At 53.3% G+C, this 12,120-nt stretch overlaps 2 protein-coding genes and 2 non-coding genes across 4 annotated transcripts; 3 read left to right on the plus strand and 1 right to left on the minus strand.

Moving 5' to 3' along the window:
* The first annotated feature begins 513 nt into the window (after positions 1-513).
* Positions 514-585, plus strand: BZA05DRAFT_t300. The gene has a single exon. It is a non-coding gene; the product is annotated as a tRNA-Ala (tRNA).
* Positions 586-1,458: 873 nt separating this feature from the next.
* BZA05DRAFT_t301 lies at positions 1,459-1,530 on the plus strand. The gene has a single exon. It is a non-coding gene; the product is annotated as a tRNA-Ala (tRNA).
* Positions 1,531-3,605: 2,075 nt separating this feature from the next.
* BZA05DRAFT_360237 (uncharacterized protein) lies at positions 3,606-8,775 on the minus strand. The gene is made up of 4 exons (XM_051481487.1): positions 8,343-8,775; positions 8,208-8,276; positions 6,585-8,146; positions 3,606-6,366 (listed from the first exon to the last, which is right to left on the minus strand). The coding sequence occupies exons 1-4, from the start codon at positions 8,431-8,433 to the stop codon at positions 3,796-3,798; spliced, it is 4,293 nt and encodes a 1,430-aa protein (XP_051334919.1). The 5' UTR covers positions 8,434-8,775; the 3' UTR covers positions 3,606-3,795.
* Positions 8,776-10,450: 1,675 nt separating this feature from the next.
* BZA05DRAFT_412775 (uncharacterized protein) lies at positions 10,451-12,120 on the plus strand (the record flags this gene model as incomplete). Its single annotated transcript, XM_051485128.1, has 3 exons — positions 10,451-10,883; positions 10,953-11,859; positions 11,910-12,120. Coding segments are annotated over exons 1-3 (1,426 nt in total), but the record flags the coding sequence as incomplete, so codon positions are not given.

The following is a 12,120-nucleotide window of genomic DNA, read 5'->3' on the forward strand; positions in this document are numbered from 1 at the left end:
AACGAATAAGCGCATCATCTACAGCTCAGAGAAACCATTCATTTTTCTCCAGGTTCGAAATGTGCTCGGCGAGCTTGTCGATGGTGGTTTCGACGTGACGTATGCTCAAAATTCCCGACCGAGTGCGAATCCGAGCGACGAGCACCTCGAATTTCTTTCGGAGACATTCATGACTTCCATGATTCTTCTGGCGTCTCCACCACCGTCGGTAGCTTTTGTTACAAAGACATATCGAATAACGTGGACAAGTGTTGAAAGTGATTTGCCTGGAATCTGGTCTTCGGGAGAGCGTGGCTCCCGGTGTCGTTATCTCAGTGCCTTGCTGGGGGATGGCTTTACCGCTGCTGAGATCGGCGCAGTAGATACGCAATTGCCCTGTTTGTCGTGGTCGTCAGGGTTGCTCATCAGTGGCTACGCTGGAATCGAGGTTGAAAAATACCGGCGCATACACCTTGAGATAACTGATAAAAGCTTTATACTGTAAATGTTACAAGTAGTGCAATTGCATGAAATGGGGGTGTGGTTTAGTGGTATAATTCCTCTTTAGCATAGAGGCGGTCCAGGGTTCGATTCCCTGCTCCTCCACAATTTTCTTTTGTACATGCTGTGCCGAAGTGTATCCTTCTCAGAATTTGTTGGGGCCCGTTTGGGATGGCCTCAGTTTTTCTAGAAACTGAGCAAACAAAACTGAAACCCCGTTTTGATGGCACAAAAACCCTAAAAAACGAACTGAAACTGCGCGGTCCCAGCGACGAAACTGGCCCTGACTTGGAGAGGTCATTTCTTTGCCGCCACTCAGTATCGCAATTTAACTTCAACCATAGACTCCCCTTAATAGGAAGAGTAAAAAGCGGGTCTGCAAGGTGTCTACTAGTAGAGTCCCGGAGAAGCCTACTATTCAGACCTATGGCTGAGTATACTGAGAACTGCCAAACACTCTATTCACCTCAAGGTTTTCTGGCAACTGAAACTGAACAGTATTCGGTGTCCCGGTGGGAACTGAATTTGGCTTTAAAAGTGGAACTGAAAACTGAGGCCATCCAAACGGGCCCTAAATAAACCAAAGCCGTAGTTATGTGATACACACGTGGCTGTTTAGGATACAACCAGATTATCAAGGCACACACCTGAGATGTCCGACCGTGGCAAAATTATGACAGGATTCTACTATGTGGCTAGAAAGGTGTTGAATGTCGGATCCAGACGTCTGGTAGCTCCGGGGGACAGCTTGGGGTGGCGGATATGGCTACCAGTAGCCCCGGAGGAAACCACGAGCCCGGTGAATCTACCTACGCCGTCACGCCTTCTGGTCATCACGACAGCATGCATATATAATGGACGCGATATTCAGATAACGAGAAGGATAAGAAACAAGGCTTCCATCGCAATGTACAAATGCATTTGATAGGCGTCTACTACAAAGTATGGATAGCTACGAACCATTTCCTGTCATCGATTGGGGGTGTGGTTTAGTGGTATAATTCCTCTTTAGCATAGAGGCGGTCCAGGGTTCGATTCCCTGCTCCTCCACGATTTTCTTTTGTGCATGCTGTGCCGAAGTGTATCCTTCTGCTGATCTTCACTCTTCGCTACCGCTGCAGCATGCCCACGGGTGCACTACGGTCACCGTGACGGGGCAGCAGTGTTATCTGATACCATGATGGGATAAGATGAGATCAGGTTGAAGATTAGATAGGTACAAGGTTAGGGGAGAAGGAAAATGACGACTGAGTCAGGAGAACGCTAAATGGAAATGTGGTTAAGCTAGGCAGACGTGTCCACGAGATGGAACCCTGACCGGTGCTTCCAAAGCTAACCTTATCATCCTCCTCATTCCTGCGTGCCGGCCCACGGCGTACTTGTACATCACGCTGCCAATTGATACCGTCCAATTTCGACGTGCAAATTTTTGAGAGATGTTTGGCGCATTACCACATGCGCTATAACTAGTAGAATACAACCAGAAAGTCGAGGCTCGCTTGGTTGCATCGCTCCTCTGCGTTGAAGAGGTCACGCAACTTGAAGCGATCGTTGCCCCTCCGTTTCTTGAGTAGCGCTTCCGGTCGGAGCAGCGGTTAAAGAGGTACTTACGCCTCGTCCGGTTGGACGTTTCATGATTCATCTATACCGGAGGAAAAAAACTGGTTCCAAGTGATATTGCGTGAACCAGTGCAGGCAACAGCCCGAACAGCCCGTGGGCTGGGCTGGGGCTGGTGGGCTGATCTGATAGCCCGGGCTGGCGCCGATGGGCTGGCAGCCCAGCCCGGGCTATCAGTTGGCTGGGCGGGCTGGATCCAAGAGTTGGTAGGGTAACTCTACGACAATAGATAGGAAAAACGTTGGAGCTGGCAGGAAAGGAAAGGTTGGGAAGTTGGTGGTCGCCAAAGTCCAGTAAGGCTGCATGAGATAACAAATTGATATTGTCTCTCTCTCTCGGAAGACCGAAGAAAGAGTATTGAATATACATAGGAAACAGGCTTACGCCGGCAGCGCCCTCAAGGAAGAAAGACAGAAGAAAACAGAAGAGAAAAAACCGTACATGAAATTGTAAAGCTCCTAAGAAGACAGGTCCACGGTGGCGGAAGCATGCCAATGCCGCAAACATTCGCAGGCCCCAATCATGCCCGGCTTCAACCTATACCGGCGGTCCGTCACCAGGAGCTTAGCGCTACTAAACACTCTTTCTACCTCTGCTGACATATGCGGGAGGATTATGTTGCGGTTGTTGTTGCGATACCCGTGCCGGATCACCCTCGACGACGATACTAGCAGACGCATCATCGGAACTCACTCGCTACAGCCTACAAGCCCGGGCGCGCCCGGGCTGGTGGGCTACACGCGCCGGGCTGCGGGCAGGCTTTGTTTGGGCTGGGCAGTTACCTGCACTGGCATGAACACGGTCAACGTGAACTCGCACCATAACCGGGCCGGCTGGCTTGGGGCCATTCATCGATCCGTGCATCACCTGCGGAACTTGCGGGTGGTTCGTCCGTCCCCACATCTGCTGGACCCCCGGCTTTCCACCGAGGTAAACCTGGTTACTGTCCTAAACTTCCCCTAACCCCTCTCAGTGCAGGGTAAAAATAGCTCGACCATGTTGTGCATTTCCCAACCAGGTATGTACCTCTGTTGAGAGCTACCGCTCTGGTTGACGCTCAGGATACCTTAGGTAGTGAGTCCTGAGTCCATCAGCGGCCAGATGCCCGTATATTTAACCACCTCTGACCTTTTGTTGCCGTAGCGTATGTCACGTTCGATAGGTTGTCAGTCAGCTACCAAGTCGCGAAATGGAGAACACCGCAGTTGCGTGTGGCTGGGATCCAACACCGTGCGGTCATTGGTGCATCACGCATTTTGCAAGCTATCAGACCTGCGTCACCACTAACTGTTGGCCGCGACTGGGGTTCCGATCAGCCTGGGGCATCCGGTCTCACCTATCCGCCTTGCAGCAGCAATCTTGGGCGGTTGAGATGAGAGGTTGCTCTCTTCCTCCTTGATGGATATATTGCCGAATCCACATGTGCGTGAATATACGTCACATTATTTAGACAAACTTTGTACGGCTCCGGGTCTCATGCCCGCTACTCTGGACATTAAGACATAGTCCCATCAGGTAGTTTATGTATAAGACGGCTGCCACTATCTAGACAGAATGGAATAATCAACTTCAACATCATTCATTCGAGTCGCGTTTCCGGATCCCTCCTCCATCTCTCTCCTTTCCCCGATGCCTGCATATCAGCTCATCACCGCCACTATCCCTCCCCCGTTCCAGCACACCGCTCTACCCCACCGCTACCGGCGAGACCAGGCTTCCCGCAGCCGCTGTGACCAGGAAGCCCGGGATTGCTTGTCCGCATCGTTTACCGCCGAAGAGCTTCGAGATGCCCCCATGCTCAATTCCCCTCCACAGCGATCAATAGATGAAACCGAGTCCAAATTAAAGCCAATGCAAGAAAGCCTGCCTGAATTATAACCGAGGGCAACAATTCCATTCCCGATCTCGGCACAGTCCGGTCGATGATCAAAGGGAAATAGAACTAGTTTTCGCACTCCCAACGATATCCAGTGGTTCTCGATACGCAATGTAGATTGTAAATGGTGCCTTTCGATTTTTTTTGTTGCCAGAGGTTTCCGCTTCATATCAATATCCCAGCAACAGAAGGTTCCCTTGGGATCTGTCCCAGTGAGATACTTACCATCTGGCGAGAAAGCCACCGACCCGATCCAGCCCGAATAACCTTCCAGGGTGGCGCGACAGGTCCCCGACGTCGGATCCCAGAGCCGCACAGTGTCATCATAGGATCCGGACGCAAGGAGTTTGCCATCTGGCGAGAATTCCACCGACCCGATCCCGTCTGAATGGCCTTCCAGGGTGGCGCGACAAGTCCCCGACGTCGAATCCCAGAGCCGCACAGTTCTATCACTGGATCCGGACGCAAGGAGTTTGCCATCTGGCGAGAATGCTACTGAGTTGATCCAGTCCGAATGGCCTTCCAGGGTGGTGCGACAGGTCCCCGACGTCGGATCCCAGAGCCGCACAGTGTTGTCAGCGGATCCGGACGCAAGGAGTTTGCCATCTGGCGAGAATGCTACTGAGTTGATCCCGTCTGAATGGCCTTCCTGGGTGGCGCGACAGGTCCCCGACGTCGGATCCCAGAGCCGCACAGTGGTGTCATCATGGGATCCGGACGCAAGGAGCGTGCCATCTGGCGAGAATGCTACTGAGTTGATCCAGCCCGAATGGCCTTCCAGGGTGGCGCGACAGGTCCCCGACGTTGGATCCCAGAGCCGCACAGTGGTGTCATCAGATCCGGACGCAAGGAGTTTGCCATCTGGCGAGAATGCTATTGAGTTGATCCCGCCCGAATGACCTTCCACGGTGGCGCGACAGGTCCCCGACGTTGGATCCCAGAGCTGCACAGTTTGATCACTGAATCCGGACGCAAGGAGTTTGCCATCTGGCGAGAATGCTACTGAGTTGATCCCGTCCGAATGGCCTTCCTGGGTGGCGCGACAGGTCCCCGACGTCGGATCCCAGAGCCGCACAGTGTTGTCATTGGATCCGGACGCAAGGAGTTTGCCATCTGGCGAGAATGCTACCGACCGGATGCTGCCTGAATGGCCTTCCAAGGTGGCGCGACAGGTCCCTGACGTTGGATCCCAGAGCCGCACAGTGTTGTCAGCGGATCCGGACGCAAGGAGTTTGCCATCTGGCGAGAATGCTACTGAGTTGATCCTGTCCGAATGGCCTTCCAGGGTGGCGCGACAGGTCCCCAACGTCGGATCCCAGAGCCGCACAGTGGTGTCATCATGGGATCCGGACGCAAGGAGCGTGCCATCTGGCGAGAATTCCACCGACCAGATCCCGCGCAAATAACCTTCCACGGCGGCGCGACAGGTCCCCAACGTCGGATCCCAGAGCCGCACAGTGTTGTCATCGGATCCGAACGCAAGGGGTTCGACATCTGGCGAGAATACTACTGAGTCCAACCAGCTTGAATGGCCTTCCAGGGTGGCGCGACAAGTCCCCGACGTTGGATCCCAGAGCCGCACAGTTCTATCAGTGGACCCGGACGCAAGGAGTTTGCCATCTGGCGAGAATACTACTGAGTTGATCCAGCCCGAATGGCCTTCCAGGGTGGCGCGACAGGTCCCCGACGTCGGATCCCAGAGCCGCACAGTGTTGTCAGCGGATCCGGACGCAAGGAGTTTGCCATCTGGCGAGAATGCTACCGACCGGATGCTGCCCGAATGGCCTTCCAAGGTGGCGCGACAGGTCCCTGACGTCGGATCCCAGAGCCGCACAGTTCTATCAGTGGACCCGGACGCAAGGAGTTTGCCATCTGGCGAGAATGCTACTGAGTTGATCCTACCCGAATGGCCTTCCAGGGTGGCGCGACAGGTCCCCGACGTTGGATCCCAGAGCCGCACAGTGTTGTCAGCGGATCCGGACGCAAGGAGTTTGCCATCTGGCGAGAATGCTACTGAGTTGATCCAGCCCGAATGGCCTTCCAGGGTGGCGCGACAGGTCCCCGACGTCGGATCCCAGAGCCGCACAGTGTTGTCAGCGGATCCGGACGCAAGGAGTTTGCCATCTGGCGAGAATGCCACAATTGCGACGTCATATGTATGGCCCACCAGCACCTGCAGCGTAGAGTCCCACTCATTTTGAACCACCGGTTGGATCGTGATCCAGCCCGGCAGACAATCACGAAACTGCTCCCTGATTATGCTTCCCATCGGGCTGAATATCAGAGCAGAGCAATAGGTTTGTAGATGCGCGACTTCGATTGTCGATCTGAAATTTAGTATGAACCGCACGGCATCGTGGACGATCGCGCGTAAATGTGGATCGGCAGCGGACTTGGTAAGTTAGCAACGTTCTGGGCGAAAAAGTGCACCGTTGTGTTTCCAGGGAGCAGCAAGCATAGATATCAAGTCAAAACAAATCATCTCTTCGTAGAATTCCCCCAACCGGTGGTTGGCGTTGAATTGGGTACATCGGAGCTTTCCTGGTCTGTGCAGAACGCCGGCTCTCCAGAAAAGTGAATCTCCAAGAAAGAAAGCTTTGAATTGCTCACCGTAAGCATAGATTCAAAATTCGTCATCATGAGAACTCCCTCCGCCAAATTGCCCAGCAAACTGAGAGCTTCAAGCCAGTGGAGGAAGTGTTTCTTCAAGAAAGTGTGGACACGATGGTGCAGTGATTCAGATCCGGTGTTTTGGTGACAGAGTTCAACTTTGCTCCGCTGAAGGTGAACCAGCCAATACCGGCACGCATACCTAACTTCCTGGGGAAGACAGCGTTGGAGGATGGAAAGATCCACTTCGCTGGTAATGGTACTCGGAAGCTCCAGAGAGCATATATCCTGCTTTAGATGCCTTGACATGACCTCAAGACAACATAGTGCAAGGTCTTCATGTGCGTTGTCCCCCATGATCCTGAACCGATCGTCGCACCTCCCGCTGTCCAACAGGAAGTCACGGAAAGACGGATGCAAGAGCCTGATTGTGGTATCTCCGCTATCGGAATAACCCACCACAGAACTCAGGGATTTCAGAATTCCTTCGACTTCCCCCAGCCGAGCACCCAATAGTTGGCCTAGAGCGGTGGCAGTCAATGAATCAATAAGAATCACAATGGATCCGATAGCTCGTTTAAACAGGTGTATCTGCCTCTCTATTCCCGGACTCCCGCTATCTTCAACCGGTATCGCGGTTCCTAAAACCTTGGTGTATATCACGTCGAGTTGTTGCGCTGGTGATCCAATGTGCACGGTGTCTTCCAATACGGAAGTCAGACGATCCGGCGGATAACAATCCTTATTGTCAATGAAGCGACAGACTGTTGCAGCGTATATGAACAGTCCATCTGCTTTGTCAACGAGACGTTCTAGGGTTGCTTCGCTGGGCCACTGAGTTGGTAGGCCGCGGTGATCCCGGACTCTGGTAAACTCATGATGGAAGAGAGTGGATATATCGTGAAAGACTATCGGGCTTGCGATCTGGTCAAGAACACAAACTCGATGTGTAGATTTCGGTATGAATTGAAAACCATGACGGATCGGGGTTTCAGGTCGACTTGTGATAAATACTCGCAACCGCACGGAGGTGACATTTGCTGCCTGAGAAAGCAGGTTAAGGATTAGCGCCACATCATATTCGTCGTCACACTCGTCCAACGCATCGATAACGAATACCAACGAGTGCATTTTCGACGACCGGGAGAGCGGTTTGAGAATGAGATGTTTCCACTGCTCGCGTAGGCTTTGCCGGATGATATCGGGGTGATCGCATATAGCCTTACGGACGCGGGAGCCAAGGCGGGAATTCGAACGCCCCAGCTGGTAGGCGAAGGTAATGAAGAGCTTCGATGCGCGGGCTAGATCTCCCTGGCCTCTGGAAAAGAAGAAACTTGCTCCAAGCCGCTTCTTATGGTCCCATCTCGAAGCGACCGTACGAGCTATGGTGGATTTTCCAGTACCAGCCATTCCGTTCAACCAAAAGATGCATGCACCGTTCCGGGAATCCGCCCAGTCATTGATGTCTTTGAGGAGGCCGACCCGGGTGTCTTTTAAACATGTAGGTTCGTGCTCAAGACGCCGAGAATTGAAAGCGGCACCATCGGCACAGTGGGATGTGGCTTGAGAGCGCAACGCACTGTATCAGCTCAAGCAATCATGTTGGAGCGTCCACCAACCTACCAAACGTTTCCAAGGCTTGCGCGTTTCGAGAGCCATGTTGCTGCGCGAAGTATTGAAACTTCGTCGGTCCTACATACAGGTGGTGTGTGTTAGCCGAAGGGATGACCCGTCGTAACACGCAATAGTAAGGCGAACCAAACACGACGGGCGCAGCAAAGGTCGGATGTTGGACCTCGTTGTGGTTCGCGTCGTTGTAGGTACGGGAGTTATCGGTTCTGTTTGCCATTGTCGGGTTCCTCGTGGGGTCTCGGGAAGGAGATGATGAAGTAGGATTTGGCAAGCCGGATGTAGGGCCCCGATTATAGCAAGTGTCGAGATGATTTGGGTTGGATCAGTTGTCGGAAGGATAGTGAATCGGTTTGGAAAAGGAGAATGATTGATGTGAAGAAGGGAAGAAGGCGGGGCTATCGTCGCGAACACGCGAGGCAGATAGTTGATGCGGAGCGGGGGTAACGAGTCAGCAAAGCACTCTGACGGATTCTGTTGGGCGAAGGCCTAGAGTACATGCATATCCGCAGGCTCGGGTGTTCCCCGAGACACCAATGGGAGATCGCCACTTGGAGTCGCCAATCATGGTTGGAAACCGAGAACACGGCTCGGAAACAACCATCGAGACAGTACATGATACTAGTACAAGGCACCAATTGATCAGGGTCTTGGACCGTCCCAAAACGCGGGGTTCGCTTCGAGTCCGCGGACAGACTTCACGGCCATCACTGCAAAAAAAAATCAAGTTTTTCCGACTCTCGTAGGAACAGTAGATAATACCTGGGAGAGTCATGTCTTTTTCCCTGACCCTGTACTGAAAGGTTAATCGTTGAGTTATTCACAGGATCGTGGACATTGGTGGTGAGGGGTGGGATTCCCACGCGTACCAATCGATAGTATGTACTTAAGTTACTCCGCAGCGGGTACATAGAGAAACTACTGGTACATACTGTATAGTGAAACGGGGGGTAAAAAATATGCGTTTTTCCGTATCAGTACGGTCGAATATCGTATTTGTCAAATACAGAACAGCAGGCAATGTTCCTTACCCCACAGCCCACCGAAGATCGTTCTCACACAGGATTTTCGACAAGGAAGTAAGTTCTTCATGAAACCCATCCCGGAAGGCGGTATAGGTTGGTGGCAATCGAAAGGAACTGACGGAGCAGCGCACATAGATAGTCGCAGAAACCACTAACACTAGGTTCTCGACTCCCTCAGATATTCTTGCTTCACCTCGTATGATTCGCACTGGGACGACAGACGGCATCGATGATTCAATAGGTACTCGATTGATGTCCTATTGGTAGCTATTGGTTGAAGCAAAAACGCAAGTGGAGTACATGAAGAAATTGATTCTCCTCTCGCGGCACAAATGATCCAACCGCAACTAGCTACGCAACGGCAAAACGGCTAGGTATATCAAGTGGTCGTGGAGACTGCCCCGTTCCCGAGAGGCCCCTGGTTCGCCCACTCCTACAACATCAGGGCGGCAGTTCCCATTATCCAATCGATGCCGCGGATAACGCATCGCCGCTACGGCAGTAACTGCCCTGCTATTGTACAGTTCGCCAGGATCCGGACCAGCGATGCGTTGTGGTACGTAGATGCGGAAACGCAGTTGTCCCCTGCGATCAGCATGTAAGATAACTGCTCTGGATCGGGCAAGGAGTCTCCCGCTCGACTCGAAGATGTAGCGCGAAGACGCTGTTCAACTTAGTTCTCTCCCGGCATCACTTCCTCGTCATTTACGGTGTAGCCGGCGTCGGATATTCGATGACAGTCGGAACGCCGAGATGAATTCGCCAAAGGAAATGTCGGCTCGGCGAGGCGCGGTGTAGTTGTGATGGTACTGTAGACGCGTCCCTTGGGGGGGTTTCCGACTGATTTTGTGCGTAGCATCGTCGCGATGGTGCTCTGAGGCAACCAGCAGATATGAGATCGGTGCGTTTATGCTGATGATAGCGGATAAGCTGCGCAAGCTCGATAGACAGAACGCCGAGCTAAATTCGCCGAAGGAAATGTCGGCTCGGCGACGAGCCTGGGTATATATCGTCGCGAGTAGATGGATCGATCGCGATGGGAGGTCCGTACGGCAGTGCGTGGCATAATTGCAATGGTGCCCTAGACACGTTCCTTATGGGGTTTTCGAATGAATGCGTGCACAGCGTGGTCGTGATGGTGATGGTGCTTCTGTTACACGTGTTCCTAAAGAGGTTTTGAATATTTGTGTGTCATCGCTGACTGTTTTGAGCCGCATCGTGCCCGCGGTCCTAGCGAGACACGTGAACCCACTTTCTCGCCAAAGGCCTCCGAGTCACAACCCACCATCGCGAAGTCCCCCACTCTCACGAAAACTGTCACCACAACACTCAGCTCAATGCCGCCCAAACTCCCGAAAGCGAAACCGAAGCCCGCCGCTCGCCGCGGTGCTACCACTGGGCAACCCACTACCCAGAATCTCCCCGCCGAGGGTTCCGCCGCGTCGCTTTCCCACGCCGCAGTCCTTCCCGAAGCTTCGGCTGCCGCCACCGATCCAACGGAAACGAAAGAAATACCGACAACTGCACCGCCTAAGGGGCGACTGGATAGTCTCACTTCTCCATCTACTCGCGGGGGACCCTTGCGTGGTGCTGTCGGATCGAAGATTAAGTTCAAGCCGAAGGTGGTGCAGAGGAGGACGAAAGAGTTTGCTGCCCTCTTGCTTACACGTGTCTTCGACGGTCATTGGGTTGGTGATTAACATACACTTTGCAGGGAGCGAGAGACACTCGACGCGAAATTTCAGGAACAACAGGCTACCAAGTCGTCTCGCGGCGGGAGTGGCCGCGGCGGTGGTCGCGGTGGTCGTGGTGGTGGCCGAGGAGGACGGGGACGCGGTGGGGGAGGCCTTGGCTTCTCGGATGTTTTACCTGGCGCCAGTGGTCCGTTTGCGCTCGGTAGTGTGGTCACCGGGCGGAGGGATAAGGTGTTTGCAGAGCGGAGCGGGACGGGGATCTTTGGAGGCTCTGGCAGCAGTCGCGCGATGCGGTACAAATCGAACGTCAAGCGCGATCCTCGGGACGGTGACGATAAAGGTGGATACTCGAGTTCGGATGACTCGGACGGACCGAAGATGGACGTCGAGTATATCTCGCTTCTGGATGCGGCGAGCGACGATGACGAGATGGATGGAGAGGAAAGGGACATGACGAATGACTGGGGTGCCGGTGCGCCTGTACGGATTCCTCGGAGCGAACACGTCGATCGTCAGGCGATGGTGAATACGGATTCGAGCGCGAAGAAGGGCAAGGCGGAACTGAAGGCGATGAAAGATAAGGAGATGACTTTCGAGACTGAAATCAAAATCAAAGCCGAGCCGGAAGACGATGACCTGGGGATGCTCCCTCCCAGTTCGCCGGAGATGACGAAACGCAAGGTGAAGGTTTCGGACTCGCCGGAGGTCAAACGGAAGAAGGAGCCTACATCGCCGGTGAGGCGGAGGAGAAGGTCGAGTGTCCTGGGTAAGAAGCCCATCATCTCGACGACAGAAGAAAAGGAGGAGTACGAGCGGTTGGAGACGGATCGGAACGATGCTCTCCTCGAGCTTGGTGGAGCTATGAATGGGCTTGGTCTGGATACGGGCAAAGCCAGGGACCCCGACAACGATGTGGAAATGTTTTCGGTATGTCTAACAATCGTTTGCTTTGCTTCTACTGTACTAACATCGAATAGCCCACTGCCGCCCCACAACCAACTGCCAATGCTGAAACCGAAAATCAGATCTTCTGTTTTCAATTCCCTCCTCTCCTCCCGCGTCTCGTTGACTTCAATTTGGAAGAAAAGAAACCTCAATCCAAAGAAGCCGAAGAAGACGACACCAAGCCGGATGTCAAAATTCAACCCGGCTCCTTCGCCGCCCGCAAACTCGCTGCACAGAATAAAG

Source organism: Tricharina praecox (assembly GCF_024521635.1).
Source record: "Tricharina praecox strain CBS 144465 chromosome Unknown BZA05scaffold_44, whole genome shotgun sequence".
NCBI classification, from domain to species: domain Eukaryota; kingdom Fungi; phylum Ascomycota; class Pezizomycetes; order Pezizales; family Pyronemataceae; genus Tricharina; species Tricharina praecox.

What these genes read in the sequence shown, in the direction of transcription:
- BZA05DRAFT_360237 (XM_051481487.1), bottom strand. Translation starts at nt 8,433, where the DNA reads ATGGCAAACAGAACCGATAACTCCCGTACCTACAACGACGCGAACCAC. An exon ending in TGCTGCGCCCGTCGTGTTTG is followed by an intron (nt 8,277 to 8,342) that starts GTTCGCCTTACT and finishes ACCTGTATGTAG; the next exon opens with GACCGACGAAGTTTCAATAC. An exon ending in GCAAGCCTTGGAAACGTTTG is followed by an intron (nt 8,147 to 8,207) that starts GTAGGTTGGTGG and finishes TGCGCTCTCAAG; the next exon opens with CCACATCCCACTGTGCCGAT.